Raw genomic sequence first — 16,121 nt, 5'->3', positions numbered from 1 at the left:
TGATTCGTCGACACGTCTGCGCTCCTCGCTCATTGGCTGCTTTCAGACTAAAGGCTCTCTGATTGGTCAAATTGTGAGAATAGGAAGTGCCGATCAGTAGTAGGGGCTTAACATGGGTAGCTAACTATAAATCAAACGCTGAAGCTTTTGTATGTCGTTCTTAAACTTGTATGTTTTCAGTTAGCAATAGGTACTCGGCAACTCAATTTTTAGACCGAGGATTTGCGTCTTTTTTTTTTTTATGTTGAGCCGTTTGGTCTTTTGCGTGGCTGGGTACCAGACCTTGTTAGCTGAACGTCATTTCAGACACTGCCTACTCTGCTAGCTTAGCATTGCAATTTGCTAGCTTGTGTGACAGTAGGGGAGCTAAAATTAACCAGGCTGGTATCCAGGACTGATCAGGTTCTGTTTTGACGGGCATGTGTGTGAGTTAATGCATGTTATTTGACATAGTGGGACTCGTCTGCATCTGAATGTTTGGCGATAGATATTGCAGCAGCTACAGCTAACAGATTGTTAGCTACAGAATAGTGACAATGGGCTGTAAGAGGTGTTTAAAGACGACAAGAACATTTTATTTTATGACCATTATCCTGTTAGTCTTCATCAAAGGAATAACAGCTGGTAAGTATGTGAGTTTGTTGTATAATTAGCTAACACTTGCACGGACAGAAGTGACTGTTAAAGTTTTGGAAGAAGGTATTTTATCTGTGTATGTTTAGATAACTGCTGCATTACTGATACTTTTCAGATGAAGAACAACTGAATGACGGACCAGAGCTAAAGGTACTCCATTAACTATTCACACAGAGTTAGCATATCAATTAAATTAAAATGTTTTTATTTAGTTTAGACGTTGTAAATGCAAGAGATAGATAGCAAAACTAGAAAGTAAACAAACACAGCTGGTTGTTGGTACCTAATGCTACAACAAAGTGTCTTTACTGGCTTGTTTTACATAACATCATATCACTGCCCATTCTGCCCAGCATATGTTGTTTATATGGATTATTTTTAAGATGGTCTAATCTATTGGATACAATCTGTTTGTAAAACTGTATATGTTACCTTGATGCATAAGTCATTAATCACATTTTGGTGGTGGTAGTTTTTATTCTGTCATTTAATAAAATAGTCTAAAACAGTAATTGAGAATGTTTAAAGTAAGTTTTTTGGGGGGAGATTATTGTTAAGATAACAAGTAAATAAAAGTAAAATAAAAGTAAAAATTCACAACATTTCTTTTTCTAATAACCCTCCTTTCAGCTGTTCATTTACAAAAATGTCTTATCTCTCTAGTCTTATCATGACCCAGACTCTGAAGAGGAAGACGCACGTGTTGCATCAGGAGTTGTGGCAGATGCTATCTCTGGCCATGATGTTTCACACGCAGAAGAAGAGAAACAGTCACCTGGAGATGGTCTAGAGGGAGAAGAGAAGGAGGACCTACCTGAACAGCCTCCTATTGCTGAGGAGAAACCTAAAGAGGGTAAAGAGAACATTTGAAAATTAAACGGCAGCTTTAAATAGTGCAGCTCGGTTAATGAACCTTAGAGTAGGAACTGTGTGGTTTTGGTGTCATTGAGCATGCATACAGTACAGTGTGGTTCCTAAAAGTCCCTAAACATGTTTCTATTTCTTTTTAAAGTGTGTTAAATGTTACAGAATAAGTTGTTATGCTTCCCTCTTTTAACTACTGAAATGACTTGGTGCTTTTTCTAGCCATAGTCTGTCTTCTTGGCTTATGTAGGTGTCTGACTCCAAATGTCTGTGTGAGACATAGGCCACAAGCTGGCATGCCTTCTGTCAGTGGAAGCAGGCTGAATTCAGTTGAATGTTGAGTGTTTTACATGTCCAATTTACAGCAAGAAACTGATGAAGCAAAGCAATGACTGTGAGACTACTCCACCACCAACTTAGCGGGAGAGGTTTAATGTTAAAAGTTAGCTTTGCTCGTAATGTGTCATGATTATTACAGAAGATTATTTCAGTTGTTTATGAAACTACACTATTCATTACAAGGATTTACAGACTGTAGCTGTGCATAACGAGCTTTTCTTGAGCCACTAGGCATGTGTGCAGTTATAAACTTGTATAAAGTTTATATTTTTAGGTTAAAGAAAAGACAGAGTTTAGCTCTGGAGTAAAGGCGGCATCTTTCTGGTTCTCCGAAACTGAACTTACAATAGCATGGAAACTTTTTTTATTAGCAGTTCTGGCTAGCAGCAGTCAAAATCTGTCAGCTTTACACCCAAGTTTTATCTTGTCTTAAATTGCGTCTTTTTTTCCAAAAAAGGCGTATCATGTTTTATTTTGTGAGCTTTGAGTTTTAACCTGTTTTCACCTTTGCTGACTCTGAGCGAAAGGCATATGTGGTTTCAGTGCAGTTCCAGACTGGGGAAAAAGGTTAAACCCCATGAGAAATTAACTGTGACTTGCACCTGTGGCTCCTCTTGCAATGAGTTACATCATTTTACTTGGGTATTATTAGTTTTTTATACTGCCTTGCTGCACAATTGTTATAAAAAATCTTTATAAGATTTTTGCAACTGTATTGAATTTACATATTTTTTAATTAATATGAAGTCTACATTTCTATGAATCTATTGGTTCAAAGAAAAAAAAATTGAAGTTGACATAATTTCCTCCATACATTATAACAACATATCTGGTTGTTTAGTTGCAGTACTCATTGTAGTTTTTTTGTATTATAATTATAATAATATTGGGTTGTTTTTTGTTAATTATTATAATTCAGTTCCAGTGGTGAATGGAGGTACAGCCCATGGAGAGCCCTGCATCTTCCCATTCCTTTTCCAGGGAAAGGAGTACTCCGATTGTACCACTGATGGACGGGGGGATGGACGGCTGTGGTGTGCCACAACATATGACTATGATCAAGAGAAAAAGTGGGGTTTCTGTGAGAGTAAGTTTTCAATTCAGGAGTTTAACTTTTATGGAGTAACTTAATTTACTATTAGTTTTATTATTAGTATCGGTGTTTTAAGCTGACATGCAGCAGCAAACAGTAAAGTCTTTGCTAAAGTGGTGGGCTGATTATTTTTAGGTGCTGTAGACACAAAGTCAACATAGAAAATGTTGATACAATTTATTTCCTGCCAATTATTTACAGTACCTGAAACTGATTATGGAAAGTGCTCTTAGAGATCATCCTGGTTTCATTTTCAACAGATTTGCTCTTACTGACTTCTTGTCTCTTTTTTCTTAGCTGAGGAGCAGGCACAGCAGAGACTGCAGGCAGAGCAGGCTGAGGAGCAGTATCAGAATCTCCTGCACATGCTCAATGCCACCACAAGGAGAGCCCAGAGGAAAGAGTGAGTTTCTAACCTTAAAAACATTTAGATTGTTGGGGGCATTTGAATTAGTTGATAATGATGATAGTTTTACCTTTAGGTACAAGTTATCCCCAGACTATGATTAGATGAGGAAATTTGAAACCTGACAAAGATGAAAACAGTATTACTATTTCAAAAAGAAAGTGAAAATGAAGCAGTATGACAGGTTAAACCACACAGATGTTCTTTTCACCAAGCTCACAGAAGCTGGGAAAAAGTTGTCTCAGCCTTTCTTATAATATGGAGCAAATTATAACTTGTGTCTGTCACTTACCTAGCCTTTGGTTGATCGTTTTTATTGTGTAGCTTAAATCTCCTTGTTTACCTATCAGATAGTATCAGATGTGAGTATAAATTTAGTTTGGTCTATATCTATTTTTGTGTGTGCTCTATTACCATGTGACTTGGTTCAGTATGTCCCTATTTGTTTTAGGTGTCACAGTATATTTGTGTGTGCTATTTTATCATGCCTTCGTCAGTTCAATTACCCATGCCATATTTGCTTATCCAACGACTCTCTCAGATTATACGAAAAGTTGCTGAAGGTGGCACAGAAGGGCCATCAGAAAGCCATGGAGAAGGTGGCATATGCTATGCTGTTTGGGGACTATATGAACCAGAATGTCACCAAGGCCAGAGAAATGTTTGAGAAGCTTGCTATCGAGGGCTCTCCCAAAGCTCAAACGGTACATCTTCCACTCTTTGGTTTATACTAAACTTGACTCTCTTATTGGAATTAGGAGATGTAATATTTCTTCTTTTTTCATAGGCTCTTGGCTTTCTGTATGCTGCAGGACTTGGAGTGAACTCAAGTCAAGCTAAGGTATTTTTTTTATATTCTGTATGTATGTCACTTGTTTTTAATTTGCTTTTGACAAAAAAATAATTTTTTGTTTATGTACTACCTAAAAACTTTCTCAACCATTGCTCACATACTATATTTTCTACAAACTTTGCTTTGCAGGCCCTGGTTTACTACACCTTTGGTGCTCTTGGTGGAAACTTGGTAGCTCATATGATTCTGGTGCGTTGATATGTCTACAAGAGCCTTAATGACAAAATCATTGTATTCTCTTTTTTTGTTTGTTTTGTTTTTTTTAAATGAAGTAATATAATAAAATGCTTTGTTTCTGTGGTATTAGGGATACAGGTACTGGGGAGGTGTGGGTGTTCCCCAGAGCTGTGAGTCAGCACTAACACACTACAGGCTTGTGGCAAATCAGGGTAAGAATTTACTGCAATTAATGAAGATTTTTAATCTAATATCAAGATGTGATGTTTTTCATTATTATTAATTAATATGATTGAACATCTTTCTTTTTAAAAAAATTTTTTCCTACACTCTGCTCTCCCTCACTATTTCTAGTGGCCAGTGATGTGTCCCTTACAGGGGGCTCTGCAGTGCAGAGGATCAGGCTCCAAGAAGAGGTGGAGAACCCGGGATCCACCAGTGGGATGTTGGAGGAGGACCTAATCCAGTACTACCAGTTCTTAGCTGAGAAGGGAGATGTACAAGCTCAGGTGACTATATCATTTTTTTAAAATCAATTTGTAGAGGTTTAGTATAAGAAGTAGGTTGTCATGACAGCTAGCAATAAAGAAAAATACCTAGTGGTCTGATAGACTTTATAGTCACTCGTAGTTGTGACTTCTGTCAAGTTGTACATTCAACTAATGGTATACACAGCATAAGAGGAAAGTTGTCAGGCAGTTTTTCTTATACACTTAAAATATATTGCATTTATATAATTAAATTAAAATATTGTGTGAATGTATTCATCTGAAATGTAATTGTAGTTTTCCTCCTTCTTCTGCATTATGTGTCACTGAGCTCTTTTTGTCCCCTGACAGGTGGGACTAGGACAGCTACACCTGCATGGAGGACGTGGTGTAGAACAAAACCATCAGGTGACTCTTGAAAAGAAAAGGAAAAAAAGTAAAGGAAAAAGTATTCTTGGGATTGTGATTTGCTAAATGTATATCTCATGCTTCCCCTTCAACAGAGGGCATACGACTACTTCACCCAGGCTGCAAATGCAGGAAATACGCATGCTATGGCTTTCCTCGGCAAGGTGTGTGACACGTCTTTCTTTAGCAATTTTATCAATTCCTTTATATTCTTTAAAAGTACCTTGTTCACTTTTTCAATAGGTTCACATTCTTGAAGAGCTGTGTTTTTTCTTTTTTGATAGCTGTTAAAGTTTGCAAACATTGTGACTATGTAGCCTATAGTGTGTAATACAAACAGTCAGTGAGTTGCAAAACAGCAAGACCATCTAAATTCAGTCCAAAATAAATAAAGCCAATGATTTGGCATTGCTATTTTCACAGAGGGTAGTGCATTTCTATTGGAGTTGTTGCAGTGCATTGAAAAACTTGATGTCACTTCTTCTGTCCCTTAGATGTACTCAGAAGGCAGTGAGTTTCTCCCTCAGAACAATGAGACAGCCCTGCAGTACTTCAAGAAGGCTTCAGACTTGGTAAGATTGAAGCTGTAGAATTATGTCTTCATCTGTCTCTGAACTGATCATTTTCCCCTCAAGTCTGCCATTTATTGTCCTTGGTTGCTTTGATGCTGTCGTTGTCATTAGCTTTTTGCTTCTATTTCATCCAGGGTAATCCAGTGGGACAGAGTGGCCTAGGTATGGCATACCTGTATGGAAGAGGTGTCCAAGTGGTAAGAACACTTTTACAACTTTATAGTCCCTATCAAACATCTCTATATTGCAATAGAATGAACCCACATTGCTGTTTCTTACATGGCAGCTACACTTTCTAGGATTACAGGCTGAAATGTGGGGAAATATAAATCTTTTAGTTTTGTGAATAAGACCTCTATTGTGTGTCACCCTTGATCAGAAGATGCATTTGAGACTTATGTGTTTGCGTTTGTGTTTTCAGAACTATGAGCTGGCACTGAAATACTTCCAGAAGGCAGCAGAGCAGGGCTGGGTAGATGGACAACTCCAGTTGGGCACCATGTATTACAGTGAGTGTTGAGGAGTGCGTGTGCGTAAATCCCGTTACTGTGTCTGGTGGTTTGTATAATGAAATTCTCTTACTAGCCCTCCTTCTCATTCATTTTGCCTTTTGATGACTAGAATACTTTGCTTCTTCTCCATCTGATTCGGTGTCTGTTCTCGTTCTCTTCTACCTCCTGTTCTTCAGATGGTATTGGTGTGAAGCGCGATTACAAACAGGCACTCAAGTTCTTCAACCTGGCCTCACAGGCAGGCCACATCCTGGCTTTCTACAACTTGGCCCAGATGCATGCAACTGGTACTGGTGTGATGCGCTCCTGCCACACTGCTGTGGAGGTGAGCCACTTGAACGGCTTGTTTATTTTTAATCTAAAATAAGGAGAATGGAATTACTCATCCCTTCTTATGACTTTATCAGCCTTTCTAGTGTCCTATTGATCTTTCTTTACACTCGGGTATTGCAAGTTTGAATGTGATATCATATACAAGACACAAAACGTAAAACAGCTACTGTTACACCACTGTGCAGAATCATTTTTTAGTATGTTTCATTGAGTACCTGTATCTTCACCTTTTTAGCTTTTTAAGAACGTGTGTGAGCGTGGCCGCTGGTCAGAGCGTCTCATGACGGCCTACGGTAGCTTTAAGGAGGGTGAAACGGACGCTGCATTGGTTCAGTATCTGCTGCTGGCTGAACAGGGCTATGAAGTGGCCCAGAGCAACGTGGCCTTCATTCTGGACCAAAGTAAGAAAAGAAAAGGAAAAAACAAAAAATCCTTTCTCATTTTCACTGCACTAATTTCTCTCTCATGGGTCTAGTCTAGGGAGCACATGTAAATGACTAGTACTACATTTATCATTTAGTCATTTGCCAGACACTTTTATCCAAAGCAATTAACATGTGAGGTACAAGGCAACCAGATGACAGCCCTTGAAGGAGTTTTCTGCTAGTATAGAGGGATATTTGAATATAGATAAAAGAAGAGAAAAGTTTAATAGCATTTATACACATATACCTCCTGAAATAGAACCATAGGAATCAAGTTGAAAACCTGTGAAATTGACCTTTTAAACACTTCTATCTAATCTTTCGTGGAACAAATTTTAATATATTATAAACTATATATTTAATATATATAATATCGATCTTTCTATCGATCACCAAACAAGCGGTGGAAATGATAACTAATCGTTATTCTAACTGTTGAATGTTTCTTTTTGTTGAATGTGTGTACGCACTGTAAAAAAATAGGAGGAGCAAAGATCATCAGCGAGAATGAGACATATCCTCGAGCTTTGCTCCACTGGACAAGAGCTGCAGCTCAAGGTGACTTCCTCATGTATTTTACATCTTGGCATTTCTTTGTTATCAGAAATCCATGTTTAATTACAATATTACAATTACAATTGCAAGTAGTTGAATTTGATTTGAACCAAACCTACGAGTAGAATGAAAGTTGATATTAACAGTTTTCGTTCTCAGGTTACACTGTGGCAAGAATAAAACTGGGGGATTACCACTTCTATGGCTACGGGACAGATGTGGACTATGAGACAGCTGTTATCCACTACAGACTGGCATCAGAACAGCAACACAGTGCCCAGGCCATGTTCAACCTGGGTTACATGCATGAGAAAGGCCTGGGCATCAAACAGGTGAGCAAACGTTTCACTGATGAGACAGATATCCACTTAGTCACAGGCCTTTTTCACACACGTGCTTTTAAACCACACAGTATACAAAAAATGCACATCATGGTTAATGTTAATCCTTTGGTTTCAACATCTACGAGGCACAGAGAGGCTTGTCATAAAGAATTGTTTTCTGCAGGACATCCATCTGGCCAAGCGTTTCTATGACATGGCTGCCGAAGCCAGTCCTGATGCCCAGGTCCCAGTTTTCCTGGCTCTGTGCAAGCTGGGTCTGATTTACACACTGCAGTACCTGCAGGATTTTAATGTGAGTACTGTGTGTGACAATGTGACTTTGAAACTCAGAATAGTAATTGAAGCTAGATAAAAACTTCTTCCTTAGTGGCAACCTAAATTAATCACTCTGTCTTCCACCCTGTCTGGATTTGAATTCTGCCAGTTGAAGGAGCTGATTTCTCAAGTGGACCTCGACCAGCTTCTTGGGCCAGAGTGGGACCTCTACCTCATGACTGTCATTGCCCTGCTGCTGGGCACAGTCATTGCCTACAGACAGCGCCAGCACCAAATCATAGTACCCCCTCGTCCTCCTGCCCCCGCCCCAGCTCCCCCTACCAGACCACCTCAGGACCAGCCGCAACCGCAGGCCGAGCCACAGGAACAGGAAGAAACAGTAGCCCAGGGTGCGGCCCAGGAGGAAGAGGAACAGCAGTAAAATAAATCAGATGGAGCGAGGGCAGTAAAAGAAAGACAGAGGCTGCCAGCGTGCTGCAAGGAGCAGCTGCTGCTTCCTCGCTGAGGACTTGCTGGTGTGAGCACCACTCCCACTCTCCCTGCTCTCCTCCAAATGCTAAAAAAAAGGACTAAGATGGTTCAGTCTCTCAACTCCCTTCCTCTATTTAAAATATGCTGGTCCAATGCTGAGAGCAAGACAGTGGGGGTGTTTGTGGACAGTGCTACAGAACGAGTGTTAAGAGGATAACACAGACTCAGGACTTGTTAGTCTGTGACTCAGGAAGCTGCCAGAAGCACCCACATCCACTCCATGGAAATATCCCTGCGGTTGCCTGATCAAAGGTGTTTTAGACTCGACTAATCAGCAAGTCAGAATAGTTGGAATCTGATATGCAAATTAGAGTTTTTCCATTTTCCCTTAACTGAATTGCTTAAATCTTAATTTTGCTCAGTATTTAGAAAAAAGATTGAGACAGGAAAATGTGAACTTAAGTAATTTTCTTTTCTTAACCTTAGCCCTGCTGAGTCATTTTTTGCATGTTTTCTCAGATTATTTTGCAGAATTTAAGTTTTCCAGATACTTGAGTGGACAAATGTTGCATTTAAGTTTCCATTAGTAATTTGTTTAATTGACATGTTCCCACTGCATATTTGCAATTCACTGAGGAAGACAGTTAAGCAATGGTGTGCATTAAGGCATGTTATGCTGTTAGTATAAGAAAAAGAGACCTGATAAATAAACTTTAAATGATAGAAAAGATGGAGGACACAGGTTGATAACATTACAAACCATGTTATAAACGTGACGGACACCTAGAAAGAATGGAAAGCTGCTGAAGTCGGGCAAAACAGAGCTGTCACAAAAATCCCTGACACAGAAACGTCTTTCACCATCCAACCATGGTCAAAGCAGAGAGCACAGCCTTTTTTTTTTTTTTTTTTTTTTTTTTTTTTTTTTTTTAAACGTTCATTTTAAAGAGCAAAAATGGATGCATACAGGCCACTGAAAGGAAGTAGAGAACAGTTTTTGAAGGTTTGCTGTACATTAATATAAAAAACATCAGTAATTCTTCATTCTAGGGAGTTGTTTTTGGAAGATAATTTAGTAGTTTAGATTTTTTTTTTCCCCTCCTCTTAAGCCTAGTTTTGGCTGAGGTTGAAAGTGGAGCAGCCTTAAAGATAGCAGCACCTCAACTCTGGGTTGTTTTCACATTAAAGTGAGCTATTTATGTTTATAGTTGCACAACTTCAGCTGTTGTGAGAATTTCTGTCCCCTCACCAAAAGTCCGAGGCAGAGGCCTGGTTAGACGTCTCAGCTCAGATGGACCTAAATCTGGGCTTTGTATGAAGCTACTGAGGATTTGACGTGAGCACTTCAGTTTTTGCCACTTGCGGTTTTATTCCTGAAGGTCCATTTGTTCGATTCCACAATATGTGCTTGTTGTTAGACTGAGAGAATTCGTCTGCTAATAAATCTGCATGAAGAGAAGTAAGTTAAAAACAAAAAATGGAAAGAAAAATGTTTTTTTACAAACTTGTTTCCTGCATCCACATATTGTTGCCCACACAGCTCACATTTTGTCTGTAACGAAACATGGTCGAGATTGTTGATTGCATTTTTACCATCACAAATACGAGTTTGTAAAGAAATGAATAAACGACAGATGAATATTTAATGATTTTCAGGTCATTTGACTTTTAGACTTTGCTGCTATTAACATCTAAATAATGACTGTTATTTGTTGGTGATGCCTTATGATGTTGAAAACATGACGAGACATGCTACTGTTACCATTTCAGTGTAGGATTTTTAGACCAGTGTCCCTTAAAAATCAGATGTAACCTGTTGTATTGTGTTGCTGACGTGCTCACTGGCCCTGCAGGTTGCCACTCCGCTTTAGAGGGAGGGCGACACAAAGTGACAGTGCTGGAAAAACGAAGCATCACATTGTGCAGGCTGTAGGGGCGACCCATTGACTGGCCTATACGCACTACTATGGAGTGGCTTTGGATCACCGTGGCAACATGTGTGCTCGTGTGCGGCTCTGTCAAAGGTAAGTGCTGGAATAAGCAGGAGGGCAGAGGACACGTGAGGCTGTGTGTCTGTATTTATTGTTCCAGCAGCCTCTGAAACGCCTGTTTTTTTTTCAGGCAGAATGTTTGTGGTTCATATAAAATTAACATACAGTTACAAATAAAGATCTAAGTTAATCATTTTTAGTCTATATAAGCTAGCCGGGATCCTACTCTGTGTGTAAATGAGAACTTGTTACATGATAAACGTGTTAAGAGGCGACTTATTGGGCCAATTAAAACATCTGAAATGGAAACGGAAACAATTCTTCTGCCCTCGAAGGCAACGACTGGTGGTGGGAGTATGAAGAGGGAATACGACACTACAGCAAGGAGGCCCTCAACAAGGTACTGTTGACACCTGGTTGTATCACTGAACACAAAATATCATTGTTTACATGTATTCCTTGACAGAGCATCATTTTGTTAGCAGATTTTACTTAGTGTGTGAACAGTCCTGAGAACTTATGACTAAGACCGAACGACCCTCAGTGAAGATTTGGTGTAAAGAAACACAACTGAAGACATTGAAAACAGGGAAACGGTGCACGTACTAGTGGATAACCTAGGATGCGAGGAGGGTTGAACACGGACCAAACCACATGACAAGAGATTCCAAATCTCATTTTCAAGCAAGACCTGCGGACAACAATATCAACAAGATCAACACAGACATAAAGCGAAACACTTTAAAAGCCTGTTAAAAATGATACAAGAAGTTGGTAAAGTGACGTCCTAATGTGGAAATAATAAAATCAAGAGACAGTAGATGGGTTTAATCAGTACGAGTGAATAAAAGATGCAGTGTTCGTGATCTGACTTCTCTCGTTACATCTTCAGGAGTTTCCAGAGAAAACTCGACCCGTGAGCTTCAAGCATCCTGACTTCCAGTGTCCAGACATGAGTCCCTCTCCCTCTGTCCCCTCTTCAGGTCTGTCAACATCCAGATCGGCCCCAAAACTGATCTGTTCTCTAGATTCAACCGATCTCATCTCTGCTTCTTTTCCCTCTCCACCATCTCTCCTTTCGTTCTTTGCTGTAGTTGAATTTGTGAAGGCGGCTGATATCAAAGTCATCGCTGCCCTGGGTGATTCTCTGACAGTAGGTGTTATTTGTTGTTGTATGTAACATCAAGCAAAAATATCCATTCGTTCATCCACTTTGCATACATGCTATATCCCACTGAGCAGTTACATACAGTTATTAGTGGATTTGAAGATGTAGCCCAGGGGCAGGATGGATAAATACACATGCTGCAGTGACAGCACACCCTCACCGGGTGCTGTGTCTTTCCTTTGCAGACGGCAATCGGTGCCAACGCCACCACTGTCCTCGGGATTCCCATTGAGTTTCGTCATGTGTCATGGAGGTGACAGATATCATGTGTGAAACCAGTAATGGATCTTTGGGGTTTGCTCTGTTCTCTCGTGTATTCAGCTTGAATAGACACTTTTCTTTTCTGTTGCTGATATTTTCTCTCCTCCACTTCATCTTGCAGCATCGGAGGCTACGGGTCATTTCAGGATGTCATTACTTTGGCAAGTAAGATGTTTCAATCTGATGATATTTCTCTTACCTCATCATTGTTTCATATAAACCACAGTCAACATACTCACTCATCTGTTTCATTATTCTGTGCCGTAGATATTATCAAGTTGTTCAATCCCAATCTGCTCGGTGCTTCTCCCGGCAAGACTGTCCACGGGATGCAGGCTCACATCAGCGAAACGGGCTTCAACCTGGCTGTGACTGGACACAACACCTTGTGAGGGCTCATTAACGTGATGTGCACTGTTTTCGACCTTCAAATATGATGCTTCATTTAAAACAGACAATGTCTCGCACACAACAACTGTGCTTGAGCGTGTTGTTGGTGTTTCCTTTTTAGCAATCTCCCCAGCCAGACAAGACATCTGATTGACACACTGAGAGGTTATGAGGTACGGTAATGACTTTATTATAAACATCTAGACAAGCTGTCTTCATGTCAATCTATCAAGCTGCTCCTTTTCCTCCAGGGTCTGAACTTCGAGGAGGACTGGAAGCTTTTGACCATTCTCATGGGGATGAATGACATCTGTGACTACTGCAAAGATAAAGTCTGTCTTGTTTCTTTCTTTTTTTTATGCAATAGATAGAAATAGATAGATAGAAAATGTAATTGAAACAATTCTTTATACAGTGTTATTAACCTCTGCAGAGTCTCCATCTTGTCTCTAGGCTCTTTTTTCAGTGGATAACTTCATTCACTATGTGACTCTCTCCTTGGAAATGCTAATGAATGAGGTAAAGTCAAAGTAAAGGAAGCACATTTGCATTGATACTGCGTTAGTTAGGGTTCATAATGTGGTGCCGGATTTCACCACAGGCTGGATGTCATCTTGTGTTAAAGGTTCCTCGTATGATCGTCAACGTCGTCCAGATCCTTCCCATGCAGACTCTGAGGGAGGTGCAAAAGCCCACCCCAGGGTGCCTGCTGCAGCGGTGAGCGTGTACATGTGTGATCCCATCCACTCAAAAATATGCTTCACTATTTGTTCTTCAGTTTGACCCTGACTGTGGGAAAAAAAGGGTGTATAGCTGAGTTGGTGTTCATCGTTTATCTGTGCACACATGAACAGGAGGAGATCCAACCGTGCAGCTGGTGGATTTACAACTGTACATTCATTCAGCCTCTGTTTTAGTAACTAGTTGCTGTGGTTTTTATTTTGCACCTGATTTTTCTGTCAGAACAGGATCCTGCCTCTATTGTCTTATGTTATTTGGCACTCTCACACCCTGGCAGGTCTTTTTGTTCGTGCCTGATAGAGCCAGTAGCAAAGTCTCCTGAACTACGGGAGCTGGTGCAGGTCAATCTGGAGTTCCAGGTGAACTTTATACAGAACCTCTCAAGCCATGGACCAGCGTCAGAAATATTTGGCAGATAAATAGATTTTCATGTTCCCGTTGCTTCCTAGAGAAGACTCGAGGAGCTGCTGTACAGCGACCGTTTCTTCAGAGATGACTTCGCTGTTGTTCTTCAGCCCTTTCTCAAACACGCTGACCCTCCCCGCCTCCCGGTAATCTTCCCTCATCCTCCAAGGCCCCAGCGATTTTTAACATGGCTTAAGTTTCTACTTTCAGGAGAGAAACCAGTGCTAAACTCCACACAAGTATTGATGGAATCATTAGGATCCTGAGTATAGTTTTCATTTGTAGCTTTTGGTTTTCTTGTATAACATTGGAGAGAAGTCGTGCTTCACTGACTAAATCTCATGCTTGTTTTGTCTCTCTCTTCAGAACGGGAAGGTAGATATGACCTTCTTCACTCACGACTGCTTCCATTTCACCATAAAGGGACACGAGGAGCTGGCTAAGGGACTGTGGAACAACATGGTGAACAATGACTTACACTGCTTTTATTTGACTGAATGGTGCAAGAGTCAACTTTGAGCACATTGGCTTCCAGAGCGATTATGTGAAAAAATGTCCTGAAATAACCTGATAGAAAACTCAAAATAGATAAATGAGGGGTGTTAGTGTTTGAAAAGCAAACATGATTTGAAAGACAAAGTGTATTTTAAGGTTTTAAGGTGTAGTACACACAAAAATGATTTGGGGTGATCCCAAAACAAGTCCCTCTAATCTCAACCGTGTCCTCTGTCTCATGCGCACAGTTTCAGCCTGAGGGAGGAAAGATGATCGTAAGCAGCTTCTCTGATCCCATTAGTCTCATTTGTCCACCTATGGTAAGTCGAGTCCAGAGCAGCCATTAGTAACCCGAAAGGTATCATGTGTTGTTAGTGAAACACAAACAAAAACCAAATGGCATTCAGTGTTAAGTGTGATATAAGAATATAATACTGAGTGTAGAGAATGAATGTAAAATCATAGAAAAACAAAATCTATATACAAATAACCAAAACTCCAGCTTTGAAAAAGTTTGTTTCCAGTAATGTGTAACTAATGAGCTCAAAATGCATCATCTAGAGTGCCCAGATTCTCTTTTTCCCCTTTGCCATCTGCAGGAGCACCCCTACATCTTCACCCGACCGATAGCAGCCAAGTCAAGCCAGCCTTCCCTCCAGTCTGACACTTCATTACAGGCGGCCGCCATCCCGCTGCTCTCACTGCTTGTGGGTTTCGCACATGTCGGACTCATCTAACATCTATCTAACATCTACTTTGCTGGACTATTTTTACGAGCGCGTTACGGCTACACCGGTTGGGCGACACAGTGGATGGAGTGTGGAGAGTTTCTGAGCCACACTTTTGCATGTCCGTGGTTTCCAAACAGCAGCATAGAGGAAGTTACTGAGAAACCTCCACAGATAATGTATCAGAGAATTGTGTAACTTAAATACTTATTTAGGCAGTTGGAGTTGGAGCTTGCGAAGCGTTTTAGGTGTTGTTGGATGGAACCACTGCTGCTCTTATAGCAGAACGTTTTTTTTTTTTATTCTGATTTTAAATTGTATTTCATCAGGACTGCACCACAACGGTCACACTGACTGTGGGAATGGGAGAGTCCTCTGTTTCTCCCACACCTATAATTATAATATTCTACTGTAGGTGTATATTTTAACAAGAGGTCTCACCTGGTGCAGCTCCACCTATACTGTATTACTCCATACGATCTGCAGATGTTGTAATTAGCAGCCAAAAAAAAGTAATTTTGAATAGTTTATGTGACATGATTCACTAACACACTGTACAATTACATTAAACTAATTCAACTTTATCCAAAGGCTCGTTGAATATCTGTCAATATCTCAAGACATTTGTGAAGCTTTAGTGCTTTTAACTTTACTTTATCAAATTTGGCTTCATTATATTAAGTGAGCTTTGTTGAGTTTTGACATTTTAGAGTATCTTTTTTTTAATACTTATTCATTTTGATGAGGCGACTCTTCTCATTTCCAGCCACATGCGGCGCGTAGGCACACTCGCACAGAGAGGCACCGCTGAGGCACCCTGATCTGCTCAGTGAAATGAATTAAAGATGGAAGAGAATCCGTCATCCATCTTACCCTCTCTAGATTTTCCCAGAAAGTTGTGACTTTTCAGACGATTTAGTCACACGTCTGTTCCTCTGGTCTTCAGGCTGCTGCTGGCCCAGTTTCTCCTGTCAGTCCTCCAGTACCTGCATTTTAATGCACAAGAGCACAAGAGAGCACACTGAACAAAACCACTAAATGTTGTACATGTTACTGGACGACGGGGTCATTGTTGTTTACCCATAGACACAGAGTACATATGGTATATGATCATCTACTACAGGAGACCTCCCTATTCATTGGCTTCATAGTTACAAACGGCGCACAGTACAATGTGTACTGTCTCTGTT

The 16,121-nt window shown here is 40.2% G+C and overlaps 2 protein-coding genes across 2 annotated transcripts; both read left to right on the top strand.

The window, feature by feature from the left end:
* The first annotated feature begins 89 nt into the window (after nt 1-89).
* Nucleotides 90-10,398, top strand: sel1l (SEL1L adaptor subunit of ERAD E3 ubiquitin ligase). The gene is made up of 21 exons (XM_026341632.1): nt 90-624; nt 752-786; nt 1,300-1,489; nt 2,759-2,926; nt 3,230-3,335; nt 3,880-4,042; nt 4,126-4,179; nt 4,321-4,380; nt 4,499-4,580; nt 4,723-4,877; nt 5,208-5,264; nt 5,360-5,428; nt 5,759-5,836; nt 5,971-6,033; nt 6,258-6,345; nt 6,525-6,673; nt 6,917-7,082; nt 7,590-7,664; nt 7,821-7,993; nt 8,169-8,297; nt 8,430-10,398. The coding sequence occupies exons 1-21, from the start codon at nt 537-539 to the stop codon at nt 8,700-8,702; spliced, it is 2,421 nt and encodes an 806-aa protein (XP_026197417.1). The 5' UTR covers nt 90-536; the 3' UTR covers nt 8,703-10,398.
* A 320-nt stretch (nt 10,399-10,718) lies between these two features.
* On the top strand, nt 10,719-15,430 carry LOC113149614 (phospholipase B1, membrane-associated-like). Its single transcript, XM_026341824.1, has 16 exons — nt 10,719-10,776; nt 11,079-11,143; nt 11,636-11,726; nt 11,838-11,896; nt 12,097-12,164; nt 12,294-12,337; nt 12,440-12,560; nt 12,684-12,735; nt 12,814-12,894; nt 13,016-13,081; nt 13,188-13,279; nt 13,581-13,662; nt 13,753-13,854; nt 14,075-14,170; nt 14,452-14,523; nt 14,803-15,430. Exons 1-16 carry the CDS (start codon nt 10,719-10,721, stop codon nt 14,938-14,940), a joined length of 1,287 nt encoding a protein of 428 aa, XP_026197609.1. The 3' UTR covers nt 14,941-15,430.
* Nucleotides 15,431-16,121: the final 691 nt, after the last annotated feature.

The sequence above is a fragment of the Anabas testudineus genome, chromosome 24 (genome assembly GCF_900324465.2).
Source record: "Anabas testudineus chromosome 24, fAnaTes1.2, whole genome shotgun sequence".
NCBI classification, from domain to species: Eukaryota; Metazoa; Chordata; class Actinopteri; order Anabantiformes; family Anabantidae; genus Anabas; species Anabas testudineus.
The sequence above is the reverse complement of the archived record's forward strand: the minus strand, read 5'-3'. Positions and strand labels throughout refer to the sequence as shown.